This window comes from Arctopsyche grandis, chromosome 8 (genome assembly GCF_051622035.1).
Source record: "Arctopsyche grandis isolate Sample6627 chromosome 8, ASM5162203v2, whole genome shotgun sequence".
Classification (NCBI taxonomy): domain Eukaryota; kingdom Metazoa; phylum Arthropoda; class Insecta; order Trichoptera; family Hydropsychidae; genus Arctopsyche; species Arctopsyche grandis.
In genome coordinates, this window is record NC_135362.1 from 22,159,031 (window position 1) to 22,178,387 (window position 19,357).

A 19,357-nucleotide genomic window follows, 5' to 3' on the forward strand; every position below is an offset into this window, starting at 1 on the left:
TGTCAAAGGAGAATATTTCCTAGCGTGTGCAGCTTATAGCGGTGCATTGCAGAATAGAGGGTTGATTCTGATGTAGCTAAAATGCAGACAAAATACATTGTTTTTGTTCATACTTAATTGAATTTCTCTAGGCTTACCAAATTTTCATTGGGCCCTGCTTTTAGGAACGAAAACCAATTTATAATGTGTTCATTGATATCAATGATATATGTATAATGAGTTCATTGACAGCTCGCGAGCTTCACATACATATGTATATGTAATTGTATTTAAATCGGAATCATTAATAGAATCTTTGGTTGCTAATTGCAAAGTATGTGCCGCACATTTTATTCCGATGAGATGAAGGAAAAAACAGTTCTCATTGGAAGGTAGCATATTTGCTTCATAATTAATATTCTGGTTTTCTTCGTCTATTTCGATTTCTAACAAGTTTGATCATATTAGCTTCATTATTTGTTGTAACAGAGTATATTTTATTTTTCTAAAAGTTTCAAAAACGTGTTTTAAATATACATTACTGTATGTGTGTCCATTAATTCTATCATTCCGAAAGTATACATATGTATATAATTTTACCGAACCGAAAAAAATGTGAGCTCGGTTTCGGTTTTGGTTTTGGTTTTCGTTACGGCAAAAATAACAGCTAATTTTCGGTTTTCGGTTCTGTTCCGGTTCGGGTCCCTGATATTTACCTATATAAAATAGCACATATACAATGGCCTGACTTAATTTAATATATTATATAATTTGACATTAAATGTCGTTTTGACATTTGTCGTGTAATTTATTTTACAGTCGGAACAAAAATATTATCCCAAATATATTGTGAACGTGAATTTTGCTATCAAATTTATTCTACATAAAAAAACATATATTTATTTAATGCTAAATGTTTATTATTTTTCGCTCCGCGCATTCTTTATGTCCATGTGAAATCGTACCTATATTTTAACTATATAAATCATACCTTATTATTCAATTATTTTAAAAAATAACAACCAACATAAGAATATTTTTCTAATAGTTCTGATAGATTTTTCGCATATAAAAAATATGTCTATAAAATCTTGTTCTTTTAATTTGTCATAGTGCCCGGAATAAATTTTTCAGGGCCCGGGATTCCTGTTGGCGGCCCTGTATACAACATATGTATAGTGATCGGATAAATGCACTAAGGAGAGTCGCACTTCCATAACATCCACTTACGCAATAGAATTCCACAAAAAAGCATAAATTTGTCACATAAAGGCTTTTCCTCCCGTATTCTTGTTCCTGCTGTATCCTGCTCGCGCAAATTAAGTGAGTATGTACGTGAGGGTTCGGTGATTACTAGTCAAATGTGAACCGGTCACAGGACAACCAGTCGCTCTAGATCGGTCACACGTGATCACCCGTCACACTAAAACTGGTCACGAGAAAACTGGTCACACCCTTAAACTGGTCATACCCTAAAATCGGTCACGAGAAAACTGGTTGACCGATTTTAGGGTGTGACCAGTTTTCTCGTGACCAGTTTTAGGGTGTGACCAGTTTTAGTGTGACCGATCTAGAGTGGTTGTCCTGTGACTTATTTACATATGACCAGTAGTCCGTTTACCGTACGTGAGTATGTACCGTTTACCATGCACCTTTTTTTTTTGATCTTTCGACTTAAGATCTTTCGATTTTCGATCTTTGCCTTCCGATATTTGAGTTTTCCGGCGTTTCACATTCGGGCTCATCATGGAGACCGATTATGTACATATGTCGTAATGTGGAGATTTCTAATGAAATTTTTTTCACCGATAACAGACGGTCTGTGAAAGATATGGCTGCATACGTAATGGCATAGTAAACAAGATCATGGTGAACAGACGGGGTGAGAAAGAGATGGCCGTATACGTAATGCCTGGAGCGCATCATCGGTTTACGGAAAATCTGTGAACGAGTTGTCAGGTAACCGGTAAACGGTACATACTCACTTAATTTGCGCGAGCAGAGTACAACAGGAACAAGAGGAACAGGCTTTTCCTCCCGTATTCTGCGCGCGCACATTAATACGGGAGGAAAAGCCTGTTCCTCTTGTTCCTTTTGTATCCTGCTCGCGCAAATTAAGTGAGTATGTACGTGAGTATGTACCGTTTACCATGCACCCTTTTTTTTATCTTTCGACTTAAGATCTTTCGATTTTCGATCTTTGCCTTCCGATATTTGCGTTTTCTGTAATTTAACATTCTGGCTCGTCACAAAGACCGATACATACATATATACATATATACCCTTTTATGTTTTAGCCACCCCCCCCCCCCTAAAAAATTCCTGGGTACGACCGAGATACAAGTGTATGTTTAATATATAATACATATGTATGTACCAAAATGCCCAATCTAAAGAAATAATGCAACTTTTTGTCTCTAGTCTCCACCTTTTCCTCATAAAGTTGGTAAATCTTCTTCTTCCTAATATTGGTTAATCCAATGGACTATCCGCCTCCACTCCTCCCGGTGATGTGCTAAGTTGAAAGTAGCTCTTAGGGACGATCTCATCAGTTTTTTTAATTTAGTCTGAGGGAGACCATCCTATCGCTCGCCTTCCCTTCAGTATTCCGGTGAAATTCTCCACATTCTTCTTGGCAATATGGCCAAAGAAGGAATGAATCCTTCTCTTACATGTTGGGTACATAGTAAATCGATCAGATATATGTATATTTGAAGATAGATGAAATATTTGAAAATTCTTTAGTATGTTGATTGATTTGGTCTGAATATATTCGCATTTTTTCTTGGTAAAATGATCAGTTCAACAGATTAAATAACAAAAATACTATAAAAATACTTTATTTTCTTTTTTTTAATATGATCAGTACAAAACAATCCAATAAGCATTTGTACTCCCTTTATAGCACAGGTATGTTTAATCTATAGGTATAATAAAACATATTATATAACCAACATACAAAGTACATAATATGATTAAAAAAAACACAATGTAACGTGTCATGCATATAATACTTCAAATGAGCTCTGAATAGCTGAATAAAGATTTTCTCAAATTTAAAAAATACATATATAAATCAAACAAAACGTGCGCTATCAAAACTCGCCACACCCAGTGTATAATAAAATTTATATATAACTAGTGGTTTTACCTGGCTTCGCTCGGTATTTGTAATATAAACAGCTTAAAAATGGCAAAACAATATAATAGAAAACATTAGTAAACATAGAATCGAAAAAAAATAATAGATATCGTCATCATAGAAACTTTCGATTTGTTTTCGATGTGCCCAACAAACCTTACATAGTTACAAAGTCTCTTTCGAAATTATATATTAAGATGTGTGGAAACAACATATGAAAATAAGTGAATTCTTATTTAAAAGCATAATATTTAATCTTAGTATGCATTTAGATAATGACTAGTTTAAAAAAATAGATAATTATGTATTTGATCAATTAAACAAATTGCAGTATAAAGCTATTTAAACCGTTACACCATAATATATAGCGCATGCCTAAAAATATCATAGATAAATAATTTATATTATATACGTAATAACAAACACATATAAGGAACACTTCATTTATAATGTACATACATACATACGAGTATGCAGATATATAGATAACAATATTTACAAAAAATCTTACACATTAGATGTAACAAATAGAAAATAGCCGAATATAAATACATACATATATCATATCCCAAATGATCTTGTACTAGTATTATACATACATATGTATGCTCTAAGTATGTGCAAACACACTGAAAAAATTAGCAACTGCAAAAATTTGTGACAATTATGTGAAAATTTGCACAAGCACAAAACCCTGTCGTGACATTTTAAATTTTATTTAGTAGTATAATAACAATCGAATAAATAGTGATCATAATTACATCACCATTGTACATATAATATGTAGAATATTAAAGCAAAGCTACATATATTAAACGGTGCTACTTTAGTATGTGGTCTATCTTAGCATACGATCTACCTTTGAATCGCAGTCGGCTTTTTTTTATTTGTATCGAAATGTTCATTACAATGTTGTCGAAGCATTTCTATCAAAATATCGTCAGCAGATACATATGTCTTAACCAAATTTTAAATGAATAGGGCCAACCTTAATTTAACCTAACCTATCCTGACCCTTAAATAAATAGGTGTTGGTTACTAAGATGTTTTTTTTTTGTGAGAATATTGATGAAATAAAACTTTAAAAAAAAAGATATCTTAGCAGCCAACACCTATTTATTCAACCCTTTGCCCGCGGCAATAAATATACAACAAGCCCTGTACGCGGCACCTTTTTCGCAAATTTGGCAATCGAGTTTTCGACCTTAAATACAAATTTTAATATTTACTCAAGTAACCAGATATGTTATTATTAAGTATTATTTTAAACAATAAAATACATAATATATCTCGTAGTTTTGGCTTAATTGTCAAATAATCATTCTTCATAAAATTGAGACGTATCGTCGCCATTGTTCAACAGAACTCACACATGCTACATGACGTCACATAAACGAGGTTTCAGTATAGTTCCACAAAAAACTAATTTTGACTGGTATATATGAATTTTAAGCAAATTGAATAGATGGCATTCAACTCTCAGTAATATATTCAACCAATTTTGAACCTTAAAACAGTTGAAATAGGCGCATATAAGGCTCAAAATCCCGTGCAAAGTTCAGAAATTCTATGGAAGACAGCCGCGCTACAGACTTGTCGCGCAAAGCTTCCATAGAAGACGGCTGCGGGCAAACAGTTAAGGGTCAGGATAGGTTAGGTTAAGTTAAGGTTGGACACGCGAGAACTGAGACAGTGAAGTAAAAACGTGAAGGTAGATCCCATACTAAAGTAGATATGTAAAGGTAGACCGCATACTAAAGTACCACCTATTAACCTATATTATAAATAAAAAGCAATGGATATGATATTCTTAATTCTTTTTGAACATTAGTTCAGGCGACTAAAATATTTGGAACACATTATACGAACTTGTCCAGCCCGACCGCCAAATGCATTGAAAAAATATGCAGTTGAAGATGGATTTGATTTGAGTGACAATATACTCTGTAAGGGCCAACGGTCAATCGGTGTTAACTTTGGCCTCCACTGTTCAGAAATATGTTTCACATCAGAAGTCTAAAAATTTCAAATGAAAAATAATTTAAATAGATTTAAAAAATACATACACATATATTATGTAAATTAAAAAATAAACTCACTTTAAGTATATCAACAAACTGCAACCCATATATTTCTTTAGCCTCTTTGTAAGTGCTAGCGTCAGGAACAAAATTTTCTAAAGGCTCTGTCCGTGTACTGTTAAATTCTATCGGATTACCTTTGGGTAGCTCTGGACGAACAGGAATTCCACTCAAGTTAATTTCTTCAGAATATGTTATGAGCTAAAAAAATAATGATATTGTAAATGGATTACAAAATTTTAACATACATAGTTTACAAACTTAAAAATACATACAAATTGAAGCCTCCGTTTTTTGTTAAAGTGGTGTGATTTTAATAAAGGAGTCCTGATTGGAATCGACATTAATTGACCACATACGCCAGTAGCTAAAAGTTGATCGCTCCAAAAATTGGTGTCCAGCGAACCACCTCCCGGAAAGTAATGCGTTGCTGATAAATACAACTCGGAAAAACCAGCGAACCGAGCTGTTAACGCAACGATAACATGAAAAGTACTTTTATCTACAAATAAAGAACAAAGGTTAGAAATACATATGTAAATGTGAAAGTCCATAAATATGTAAAAAAAATTACTATGTTCAGTTTCAGGATTAATAATTGCTTCAGAAATTGCAATTAACTGTGGCCATGGACTAGACGAGGTTATATTCATAAATCGTCCACGCTTCTTCATAACTCTGTATGAATCCACCCAGATGCTACAACCTGATAGTGAAGATACACCTAAGGCTCCGTGGCTTTCATCCGTTTCACTTCCTTCGTGTTGAGGCATAAATAATAAACCTAAAAGATATCATTATAGTTAAATTAATATATGTAGAATGAAAACAAAAATTAAACAAAATTGCAATATTACCATTAATAACTTCAGTATAAGGTTGGAATTTAAAATAAGGCAAAAGAACAACATTATCGGACACTTTCAACTTAAGCAACGGAGATTCTAATGTGATATCAAATAATGCTACAAAACCATTTGTATAACCAATGGCAATAAATTTATGACCTTTCATCTGAAAATAAACCTGAATTGAAGTAAAAAATCAAAACATTCATAATTTTAAATTAGTTTAAATATACAAACCTGTGACCAAGTTATTTTACGGGCTTGCGAAAGATTTTTTTGCGAATACTGTGAATTGGTTTCTTCAAAACTTAACTCCATCACAGGCTTAGTAGTATATATTTTACTCTCACTGTGAAAAAAAAAATTAAATTAAAAACCGATCAAATTACCGATTATAACAAAATCAACGAAATATTAACCAATGCGGTAAACATGAAGGATTTGGAATCGAATATATGTAAGATTTTCCATTGGAACAAGCAACTGCTAACAGTCCCATCCTTACTAAAGATGATTGACTGGGACTTGGATTGCAATCATCATCACAACCAGATGGACACCAATCCATATCCCACACTACTCCATGACTATGAGCAATTGCAAACGCCATTTTTGCAGACGTCAAACACTTTTCACTGAAAAAATACAAAATTATCACACCGTGTATAGAAAAAGTAGTAAAAAAAAAAGAAAAATTTAATACTTTTCATTAGATATATTGCCAACATTCCAAAATTGGATAATATTATCATGGCTATAAACTTGATTAGACAAATATTTGGAATCCATGTTGGAATCGGCTGCCACTGTTAAAAAACTTTCATCTCTAATTCCAGGTACCCATTCCAAAGACCAAACAGGTCCACCACACCACATGGTAACAGCACCTTTAAACATGTTAAATAATTGATATGTAAATAATCTATATCACATCTTACACCATGAATAAATTAAACAACAGTAGTACATATTAATATGTAGTGATTTACATCAAGCATGACACACTAACCATTAGTTAACTCAGATTCGAATAGGCTATATTTCTTCCATTTTGGGTTTTCTTTACTATTGTGAACAGTATGAGCCATATTACAAGATTCTTTATTAGCAGGTAAATATTTTTCAGCAACAGTATCTGACAATGGTAAAAATTCATTGCAAACGATATCCTTAAATAAAATCCCCTTGGCAAAATTAATTGAAGCACTGAAAATAATATTTGAATAGCATTTTAACATGTATTATGTCTACCGGAAAGTTCTGTCCGATAATATCATCTCAAGATTCAATATGTTCATTTGAAACATATAAGGGCGTCTCTTTTGAGCAATTCGTTCGGGTAAACATGTCTATTGATAAATTTCATTTACGGCATTAAATTCTGTATGAGTTTCAACAAGATAGAAATTGCTACAGAAACGTGTAGAAATTTGTCTAGTTCTTACAGAAACATAACAGAATAATGTTGAGGCCATTATACAGCAAGATCCTTTTTCGACAACATCAGATATTGCACAACAGTTCAACTCATTAGTAATGATGGAAATTATATTGTTCACAACAAAATGTCTATACCCTTCAGGTATAAACACAGATTACCTAAACACGATCTGCTTTAGGTCATCGACTTTAGAGAGTCTTTAATTAATATTATGTATTAGATGTATTATGAGCATTTATAAGGATTGTAAATAGGTTTTTGAGCTCTTTTTCCTATTATGCTGTAGATTAACATTAGAATAATATAATACTATGATTACTAAACAAATTAAATTAAATTGTAAAATAGAAAATGATCAGTAGATCAGTAGCTATTTAACTAGATATATAAGATGTATTGTGAACATAATTTCGTAATAATACAAAGCATTTAAAAATCAAAATATTGTTCAGTCAATATGTATTAATAAACGTATTGAAAATTAATTATTTTCTTTTAATTAAAAAACGGACAGAACTCCACAGTACACCTATTATTATATAATGAAAAATATAAATAAAATAAAATAATTACAACACTTCAGCATGCTTTTGATAAAAGGAATGACCTATTTTACCAATTTCCTTCATAAATCCAAATGGCACAGAGTTGAGTGAAAATTTCTCTGTAAAACAAAAATATATTTCAAATAACATATTCAAATAATCATGAATTATATTCAGCAGCATTATTGATGATTATATCCTCACTACTTTGATAAACGACATCTCGAGAATTCCTTTCAAGGCATTTAACCTCTTGATCAGACTCATCACTCAGATCAAAGTCTACATTATCATAATTTTCATCATTTGCTTTCGATTCTAAACAACTTTTAAGTAAATCAGGGTGATCACTCAAAATATGATTAACCACAGCATCTTCTTGTGTGAACACAGTGTTGCATGTATTACACGTGAAACCCTAAAAAAAGCACAAAACAAAGTTGTTTTTTTTTTCTTGACAAAACATCAGCATCAAAAAACTGAAAAATATAAAATTCAAATACCCTGTCGGCTAAAAGGGGACATGTACTGACAAAATGCGTTTTCATTCTAATTTCAGACGTATCTTTGTAATCGCAATTGGGGCGATAGCATTCAAAAGGCTGCCCAGCATCTTTTTGTTCCCTCCAAGATCTTTTTACCCAAAAAGTTACAAATGTGGAAACAGGTTTAGTATATAAAGTTTTCTGAAACACGAAAATTTAAATGAAACATTTTTTATAGTATCCTTACACTTCGTATAATGCAAAAAAAAAATTCTCACCGTTGCCATGATTGTTGCAATAGCATCATTGGCGTCATTTTCATTATGCAATTTTTTAAATGATTCTATAGCTCTAAAAAATTGAAATAAAACAATATTGTAAAATAAATTTTAACATGATATATTATTAAAAAGAAAAATATCTTGCTTTGTGGCAGCTTTCCGTTTTCTAGAGACGTCTTCAGTTCCAACATTCGATTCTTCTAGTTTAGCCAAACGCTTTAATCGATCTTCACGGGCGTGAGTACCCAAATGAACTTTAAGACTTGCTGGTAACATACTTCTATTGCAAATTTGACAAACTTCCAACAACGCTGTTATCTCCTTTAACACAAATCAATGAATGTCTTAAATAAAACAAACAATTCATACAAAATATCAATACAAATGCAAATAAAATATACATATACCTGATCAGACTTTTGACATGATAGCTGATGTGATTGAAAGCCTACAATGGAACTTCTAAGTTCACCGCACGTTTCACATTTGAGTTTTTTCTTAAGTTTTAATTTCTTTTTATACAATGATAAAACTAAATCTGTGTCGAACAAATCCTAAAATATATTACATATTTTAAAAATACAAATTTCATAGAATTAATCTCATATAACTATATATACGTATAATTGTAAAAAAAAAAGCATACAAGGGGTGTTTCTCCTTCTATCCACGCTAACAGATTGTGATCATTGAGCGAATGTCTGTGAAAATCATCTATTGGCATTTCTTTGTTACATACTGCACATTTGCAAATATTTTCTGGAAAAAAGCAGATCTTAATTGAACATTCCCTACTACTTAGTTGAACATTCCCATTATTTTATAAATACATACGTGATTTTTTTTTTTTTTTGACCGTTGAGCGTGATTTATTGACCGTATCCGTCGAATGGAAATCAATAGATTCCGTATTTAAAACGTCATCAGTTGTAACATCACTTTCATTAAAGTGCTGTTCTTGTTTCATATTTTGCAATCCTTCTTTTACTCTTTCTAATTTTCGCGCTTCACGAGTGTGAATTGACATGTGGAACTTAATTTTACTTGTCAACATCACTTTATCGCATTTTGGACATGTTTCCATCAAAGCACCTACTTCCTATAAAACAGACACATAAACATTAAATAGTATGGTACACATCATCATTATCTACAGCCGCTCACCATCCACTGCTGGATGAAGGCCTATCCAATAAGCTTCCACTCGTCTCTGTTTTGCGCAACTCTCATCCATCTCACCCCACACGTTTTGCTAATTTCGTCTTCCCTGCGGTCTTCCTTTTACCCTTTTGCATTCTCTTGGGTACCACTCTAGCACTTATTTTGTCCACCTTTCATCCATTCTTCCAGCTACGTGGCCCACCCATTGCCATTTCAATCTCTTTACTCTATCCACTACCCTTGTCATACTTGTCACCCACATGTTCCGCTTCCTGTCTTTCCTCGTTATGCTGAGTATACAGCGTTCTATACTTCTTTGAGTGCATTGGACTTCATGTAGCATCTTGGCTTTCAATTTCCAAATTTTACATCCATACGTCATCACTGGCAAAACGCATTTTTTTTACTACCAGACATGTCTATTATTTATCCTAAATATAAATAGCTACTGACTACTTCTATTTATCATCTTATAAAATTACTTTAAAATATTGGTTTGGTCTTATCTACGTTAATTTTTAATCCTACTTTCCCTGTCCAGCTATGTTAGTCTGTTAAGTAGGTCAGCTGGATCGCGAGCTATTAAAATAGAATAGTTTAGGAGAAATGTTTAATAGAAATAGTTTAACCGAAGCCGTAGCGGTCTTATATATTGCAGCTAACAGCCCCACATAGGGTTCCGGGACTTCCTGTGTTTGTACAGCGTTAAATACTGCATTATAAGTTTGTCTCACCGCAGAAAAGTTTCTGATTTGTTACTTTTATATAAGATAGTTAATGGTGTCCTTGACACATCTGTTTTGAATGAAATTAATTTTAACGTCAATGCCCGATTCACCAGATGTACAAGTCATTTCTATCCACCAATTTGTCATAACACATCATTTAATAGACCAATCGCACGGATATGCCGTCTTTACAATGGTATGAATGATTGCCTCAACCTTTAACTGACTCTATCAGTACTTTTAGGGCTAAGGTGAATAAGCAAATTAACCACAGATTTGCTTCTTCGCCTTCATTGTCATTCATTATTTATTATTTTTACTATGTTTTTGTAATTTTTCTTTTTTTTATATTACCATGTGGTGACACTGTACTTGGAATATAATATTTTCATTTATATTTGTATCTTTTTTGTCTCACTGTACTGCTTTCTTTTATATTTTATTCTGTATGCGTGCCAATTTAAATAAATAAAAATAAATTATGACCAACTACAACATATATCGAAGACTTTCTCATAATCGACGAATCCTAGGCACAATGTCCGATGATATTCATTGGCGAATTTATTAAAATTAGAATTTAAAACGATATAGTACACACCTTAGCAGATACCTGACATGTAGACATATGTGATAAAAAACCGACAGCAGACGATCTGGTCTCACTGCACTTTTCACATTTGAGCTTTTTTTTAGCCATAAGTTTTTTATTCAATATTTTAAGTACTATTTTTTTTTCCGAAAGGTCCTGTAACATATGCATTTATTAATGACAAATAGAATCAATAAATGAAATAAAGTGATGAGAAAAATTCATACAATAGGCTTCTCTCCTTCCATCCACGCTAACAAATTATGCTCTTTGAATGAATGTGATGTGAAATCTCTCATCGGCATTTCATGATGACAAACTGCACACTTGCAAATATGATCTGTGATCAAAAAAAAAAAATCTGCTCTGTAAAATTATCTTTAAAATAAGTCATTTCATAAAACAAAAAATAATTACTTTTCGTAAGTTTAATTTGATTTTGTTTTTTATTCTCTTTAGAACTATTACTAACGCAGTTAAGTTTCTCTACATTTTCTATCACAACACCACCTGGTTCTTCGACACCATGTGTATTTGTTTCATTCACAACAATATCATTTTCGATTTGATCTTCCGCTTCTGATCCTGGAGTAGATTGTTGTTGACGTCTTCGAAGATATGATTGCAACAACGATGCAATTTGATGCACACTGTCATAATCAACTATGTCTATTTTACTAGAATCTGTATCGTTAATAGAATACGTATCATTGTTCACTGTTGTATTTAAATCAGTGTCTACAGTTATATTTGCACAATTTTCTTCTGTTGCATATGCATCGAAATCTACTGTTGTATTTACATTGGTCATATTTACATCATTATATATGGTTGAATTTGCATCGGCGTCTACTATCGAAATTGTATCATTCTCTACTGTCGTATTTACATTGGTTTCTAGTGTCATATTTACATCATAATCTATGGTTGCATTTGCATCATTGTCTACTGTTGAAACTGCATCATTCTCTACTGTTATATTTGCGTCAGTATCTGCCGTTATATTTGTATCAGTCTCTATTATAATATTTGCATAATTCTCTACTGATGCGTTTGTGTCAGCCCCTATTGATGAATCTCCATCAGTTTCTAATATTGTACTCGCATAATCATCTATCATTGAATTTGAATCATTGTCTATTTTAGTAGTTGCATTATTTTCTACTGTTGCATTTGCATCAGTTTCTACTATTGTATTTATATTTTCTTCTATAGATAAATTGTCATTATTGTCTACTGTTGTAATTGCATCATTTTCTACATCTGTGTTTGCATCATTTTCAACAACTATATTAATTTCCATTAATTCTTCCTCGTTTGCACCATTATCGTTTTGCACTATTAAAACTATATTACTATTTTCAGTTTCCAAATTATTTCCATCAACCGGCATAGATGAAAAATTCTGAGAATTTATATCTGGAACACTAGAGCTAGTTTCCTCAATTTCCATGGGTTCGTCCATCTCAGCGAACATTAAATTTTTTTGAGGAATTGAATTTTCATTACATAAATTATCAGATTCAAAAACTGACACATTATTTAATTCAAGGCTAAAATCACCACCGGGAATGCAATTACTTATTATTTCCATTTTAAGTGAATTTTCTATTTTTTTTATTTCAAGGGCTGCACTCGTATCTGTATCAATTTTCTTCATCGGACTTGATGGTTCAACCATAGAATCAGATCCAGTATAAGTTTCATCCAAGCAGTACGACTGTAAATTGGCATTATTTGAAGAATCAAAATCAGATACTCCTTCATAATTCATCGATGCATTCAATGGAATATTGATATTTTCACATGCAGGTTCAATAGGAATTTCTTCACTGATTTGATCGCTCAAAGACATAGCAGTTTCTTCACTGATTTGATCGCTCAAAGAAATAGCAGTTTCTTCACTGATTTGATCGCTCAAAGAAATAGCAGTTTCTTCATTTTTAGTTTTTACTTCAATAGAATCAATCGATAAAAAGTTGTTTGTTTGAATTATGTTATCTGTAGAATTAATGCAAATGTTATCATTGTTGTTAGACATTGACGCATTTTCAATATCGATAGTATGTTGATCTAAAACATCGTTACACTTCTGTATACATGCCTCTGTGGCAGATTTCGTTATATCTGAATTCGAGGAGTTATCATAAATTTGTGTTTCCGACGTATATGAACCGCCTTGTAAATCTAATGCTGAAATTATTTTATCTAAAAAAATATCTTTATTTGTATCTGGAACCATTAAGGGCAATGTCGGTAATGAATTTTCTGACTGAGAGATATCAGATTCTTCCGAAGTGTGTTTTTTCTTAAGATCAATATTATATTGATCTTTTTCAATCTGTCGATTGATTAATTTTGCTTTCAATTGACCGACAGCAAACTTAATAACTTCGCATGAATTATTTTCTACTGGCTCTCCCGTTAATATTGGCGTACTTGGAGGAGGTCCTACATCCTTTGAAGCAGCCAGTGAGTTTGGCTCATTATTATCGAGCTTTAATTTTGAATTTAACATATTATCTCTAGGCATTTTAAAATTTAAATCATCAACATTAAAACTCAACAACTCTTCAGAGGTCAAACTGTGGAAATTGTTCAATGTTTCGTTTTCAATTAAACCACTTAAAGAAGATTTCGATAGCGTTGATGAATTTTCAGATAATATTTGACTAGAATCAAATGTTGCATCTGAGGCCTCTGCTACTTTTTTTAGTGCTGGGATTTTAATATCAATCGCTGAAATCAGAAAAAGCAAAAAAATTAACATTACAGAAATGCATACGGAGTTATTAATGATGTATTTAAAATTGTTTGTTGATATTTTTACCGTTTGAAGAATTTTGAGCTTTCTCAGTTTTTTTAGGAATCAACGGGATATTAATTCCAAATTTTTTCAGCATATCCGGTGATAAAATAAAAACTTGAGATTTATTGTTTTTAGATATTTCTTTTTTTAATGTTGAATCAGACGATTTGCTATTGACGGGCAGACTGTTTATCTTCGGTTGTACTATTGACGTATTATTCTTTGCACTACTTATATTAGGTATGATTTTACGCCTCCGCATTTCTCTAGGGTCTTTTTTATCCATTTTTCAGAAAACTGCAAACACCTCTGTAAATAACGCATAACATTCATATTAAATTGAGAATGGCAAAACAAATAAAAAAGGTTAATATCAAATAAAACAATTTCAATAGGCGTGTGTAATTCACAATGATTTGCAAAAACGGTTCTGATGTATAATGTTAACCAAAATATATATTTTAAAAATTCAAAATAGGGTTCGGAAAAAGAGACTCCACAATGAGGGCTCGAAATCAAAACCTTCAGTACCAATTCAAGGCATGTGCTTTGACAACTGTTCCATAAAGCGAAACACTGGTGTGTTCCTAATTGTAATTTTACCTTACATTATATATACACGTGAAAATTATAAAGATTAATAATTTATCGAATAAATGTAATTCAGATAACGAGGAAAGTGATGACATCAGATCTCAACGCAACGTGACATTTGACAGTTGGTAATTGTAGCGTTTTGATTCGACATAAAAAGCGTTGCGTGAAAAGAAGTCACATTTTAAAAGACGGGGCAACAAATTGTTTAAAAAAAACTTACATTTTAGAAGTGACTTCAACGTGAATCGAACCTGTGACCTCGTGTTCTGGAAATTTGGAAAACCGTTCGCTAGTTGCTACTCGCTGTCTGTTGTAGCTGCTGTTTGTCCCTTTCCAGCCAGTAGCTTATAACATAATAAAAAAATAATAAATTTATATAATATTACATATTGCTTTTTCTATAATCTTTCTATAATTTTTCTATAGAACAGGTGGTCGAGTGAAAGGTTTCGACCGTTTCCCGGCCTATGGAAATTCAGTTGAGTTTGAAAGAGGATCGTTTATTTTCGTTCAATTGGTACAATGGTTATTGTATGTACGAAGAGGTTTCTTCGGAGAAGTGATCTGTTTGAACTCCAGAGGCTCACTCTGGCGGTGGAGGTTGCTGCGTTGCTTTATATATGGAAGTTCTAAGCGTGGCGTGTGCAAAAGATCTCTTTGTTCTCCAGGGCACGTGTTCTCAGGGCGAGAGTTTTATGGGTTCATACGCCTGGACGTAGTTCGTGGTTTTTATGGGTTCAGTGAGTTCTTCCTTTGTTTCCCAGATACGTGTATAGAAACACGTGTCGATCTTTTGACGAGGAGAGCGTGTGCCATGCATTAATGACTTTCCTGGATATGTGTCGCAGTGACCTGATGAGATTGTGGGTCTCGGGGGAACAGGGTAGTTCCTCCCCCACGAGTTAGGACCGAATGGTCGAAATGACAGCTCCACTGCCGTAACCATGGCGACCGGTGTTGCCACCCTCTTCTATGGGGTCGCCACATCACTCCCTCCCCAGCGACATTGCGTAGCCGTCGCGACAACTACGGGATGTAGCTGTCCAGATGGGCTGGCCACCGGACTCTCCTGCCAGTCCGTGTGGTTGCTTGTCGGCCAGTTTCTTGCTGTGGTTCTGCATTTTCTTGGGGGGCTCTCTCTGCTCTCTCTGGGGGCTCTCCGCTGCTTTCCATGTATGCCGGCTTTATGCGGTCTACCGATACGGTGACATTGGAATCCTTAATTCTCAGTGTGAAGAACTTCGGTCCCCTCTTCAACACCCTGTATGGACCATCGTATGGAGGCTGTAACGGACCCTTGGCAGCATCGTGTCTCAGGAACACCTGATCACTGGTGTGCAGGTCTTTGAAGATAAAGGTTGATCTTGTTCCATGGCGCCGCGGTGGACTGGGTCTCAACCTCGCCATTTGGGACCGCAATCTCTCTGCTAGTTCCGCTGTGTTGGGTCCTCCGTTTCGTTGTGGAGCCAGAAACTCTCCCGGTAGCCGTAGCGGTTGACCATATACCAGTTCTGCTGACGTGGCATTAAGGTCTTCCTTCCATGCCGATCGGATTCCCAGTAACACTGTCGGTAGGGCTTCCGTCCACCCTTCGTCTTGGTGGCACATGATCGCGGCTTTAAGCTGCCTGTGGAACCTCTCTACCATCCCATTTGCTGCAGGGTGGTATGCGGTTGTCCTTATGTGTGTCGATCCCGTCAACCTATTCAGTTCCTTGAATAGAGTGCTCTCGAATTGTCGTCCTTGATCGGTAGTTATTCGTAGGGGGCATCCGAATCTTGCAATCCAACCACTGACGAATTTCTTTGCAACCGTTTCTGCCGTGATATCTTCCATAGGGATAGCTTCTGGCCAGCGAGTAAACCTATCAACGCATGTCAATAAGTACTTGTAACCGGCGGACTGTGGTAAGGGACCAACTATGTCTATGTGAATGTGGTCAAATCGATTTTCCGGTGGCTGGAACTCTCCCACAGGTGCAATGACGTGCCTCGTTATTTTTGATTTCTGGCAAAATATGCACTCTTGGGCCCATCTTCTGCATTCCTTCTTCATACCCGTCCAGAAATATCGTTGGGTCACTAATTTAGCTGATGCTTTTACCCCTGGGTGCGCCAATTGATGGATTAGTTCGAACGCCTGTTTCCTAAATTTCGCTGGCAAGTACGGCCGTTGCGTTTCTGAAGATACATCACAATAGATGGTCGTCTCTTCGCCTGGAATAGGTATCTTGGCAAACTGCTTGTCGGGATCTCGTAGCAGTTGTGACAGTTCTGTGTCATCCTCCTGCGCTCGTGCTATTGCTTGAAAGTCCATCCCGGAAATTGCTTCTATTCTTGACAGTGCATCCGCTACCACGTTTTCTTCTCCCGATACATGTCGAACATCTGTTGTGAACTGGCCTACAAAGTCTATGTGCCTAAACTGTCTTGGCGAACATTTCTCTGGCTTCTGTTGGAACATGTATATAATAGGCTTGTGGTCAGTGAAAATAGTAAAAAATTTTCCTTCTACCATATGGCGGAAATGCCGGACTGCACTATATATTGCCAACAACTCCCGGTCGTAAGTGCTGTATCTCCTTTCTGTTCCTGACAATTTCCTTGTGAAGAATGCCAACGGCTCCCACCCTTCGGGCGTCTTCTGCTGTAGGACTGCTCCGAGTGCTACATCTGATGCGTCCGTCACCAATGCCAAGTCTGCCCCTGGTTTTGGGTGGCTGAGGAGGGCTGCGTCTGATAAGCTATCCTTGCACTTTCCGAATGCTTCTTCCAACGCGTTGGTCCATGCAATCTTTGCCTTGTCTTTCTTTTTAGATCCTTTTAGCAACTCGTTGAGGGGCGCCTGCAATTTTGCAGCACCCGGAACAAAACGCCGATAGAAGTTTATCATCCCCAAAAACTGCCTTAATTGTTCGATTGTAGCTGGTCGGGGAAATCTTTTCACCGCAGCTACTTTGTCTGCTTGGGGTTTGGTTCCATTTTCTGACACCTCGTATCCTAGAAATCTTACAGTTTTTGCTCCGAAAACGCACTTTGCTGTGTTGACTAAAACGCCATATTCTTGAAACCGTGAAAAAAGTTTTCGTAAGTGGTTAATATGTTCTTCTTCGTTTTCTGACGCTACCAGCACGTCGTCAATATATACGTAGCAGAAATCCAATCCCCTTAGGACTTCGTCCATAAACCGCTGGAAGGTCTGTGCCGCGTTTCTGAGTCCGAAGGACATAAACGGGAATTCAAATAACCCAAACGGGGTGGAAATAGCTGTTTTTTTTATGTCTTCATTGTGTACAGGGATTTGGTGGTATGCGCGCACGAGATCAATTGTAGAAAATAACTTCTTGCCATATAAGGTACTGGCGAAATCTTCTATATGCGGTACTGGATACCTATCTGGTATAGTGCGGGCATTCAACGCTCTGTAGTCCCCGCATGGTCTCCATTCTCCGTCGTGCTTAGGTACTAGGTGTAATGCTGATGACCAACTACTGTCTGATGGTCGAGCGATTCCTTCGTTCAACATGGTCTTGAAAGTCTCTTTTGCGATCTGCAACTTCTCCGGTGCGAGGCGGCGCGGCTTGCAACTTGCTGGTGGTCCTTCAGTGGTTCTGATATAATGCACAGTATGATGTTTCATTGTTCTGTTTTTATTTCCTGTCGGCCGCGTTATCTCTGGAAACTCTGTTAGTAGATGGTGAAATGTTGATGTGCCACAAATTGCTTTCACCTGCTCTACTTTTGCTGTTCCTATTGCTCGGCCCCTCACTGAAACAGTTGTGAGATTATCCATCAGTTTCGCATTTTTCAAATCAATCAAAAGACAAAAATGTTTGATGAAATCAGCGCCAATAATAGGCCTTGATACGTCGGCTATTACAAATCTCCATTTGTATACCCGACGTAGTCCCAAGTCGACGTCTACCTCCTTCCAACCGTACGTTTTTATCGTAGATCCGTTCGCGGCGAATAGAAGGTATGATGTCGCTATTTTGCGACCCGGCAATATTGACTTCGGAAGGACACACAGGTCAGAACCGGTGTCGACTAGGAACCGTAGTTTACTGACCTTGTCTGTTACGTATAGGCGGCAAGAAGTGGGGCTGGGGCTGCTTTCCGCCATTAGCGCCTGCCCTGGAAGTTTTCCGCCTGGTTAAACCTGCGCGGTGGCGTGTTCCTGCGGCCTCGGGGACTCTGTTGTCGTGGTTGCCAGCGTCGGCTCCTCGCTGGGGAGTGTGATGGCCTTGATTCTTTCCGATTCGTCTCGTTCGTTTGCAGTAGCCGTCCCATCATCGTGGTCAGGTCATCTACCTTTTGATTTAATGTTTGGAACTCTCCCCGTGTCACATACTCATCATCGGTTTGCCGCCTCTTCTCTCTGCGGTCTGTCATCGCTGCCACGTGGGGGCTGCTGTCGTACCACCTGTCTGCCTTCCTGGCCAGCTTATCCAAATCGGTTTCGTCGCTCATTGCCAGTTGCAAGCTTAGTCCCTCTGGCAGCCTGCTCTCCCACGTGGTTCTCAGCAGATCCTCCGACATTTCCTGGGCCGCCAATATCCGGAGGTCTCTCAGGAACTGTGATGGCTTCCTGTCGCCAATTTCCTCGCGTTCGAGGAGTCTGCGATGTCTCTGTCGTTGGCCGACTCCTAACCTCTCCAAAATTTCCTTC

General features: G+C 35.9%; 1 protein-coding gene across 1 annotated transcript; it reads right to left on the minus strand.

Annotated features, from left to right (window-relative positions):
• Positions 1-4,896: 4,896 nt before the first annotated feature.
• Positions 4,897-15,043, minus strand: LOC143915568 (uncharacterized). The gene is made up of 22 exons (XM_077436266.1): positions 14,910-15,043; positions 14,114-14,401; positions 11,701-14,022; positions 11,511-11,623; positions 11,293-11,439; positions 9,637-9,901; positions 9,449-9,561; positions 9,210-9,356; positions 8,948-9,123; positions 8,800-8,872; positions 8,540-8,722; positions 8,241-8,454; positions 8,065-8,155; positions 7,060-7,256; positions 6,754-6,937; positions 6,470-6,685; positions 6,288-6,399; positions 6,060-6,216; positions 5,777-5,986; positions 5,478-5,704; positions 5,221-5,403; positions 4,897-5,137 (listed from the first exon to the last, which is right to left on the minus strand). The coding sequence occupies exons 2-22, from the start codon at positions 14,376-14,378 to the stop codon at positions 4,949-4,951; spliced, it is 5,784 nt and encodes a 1,927-aa protein (XP_077292392.1). The 5' UTR covers positions 14,379-14,401; positions 14,910-15,043; the 3' UTR covers positions 4,897-4,948.
• Positions 15,044-19,357: the final 4,314 nt, after the last annotated feature.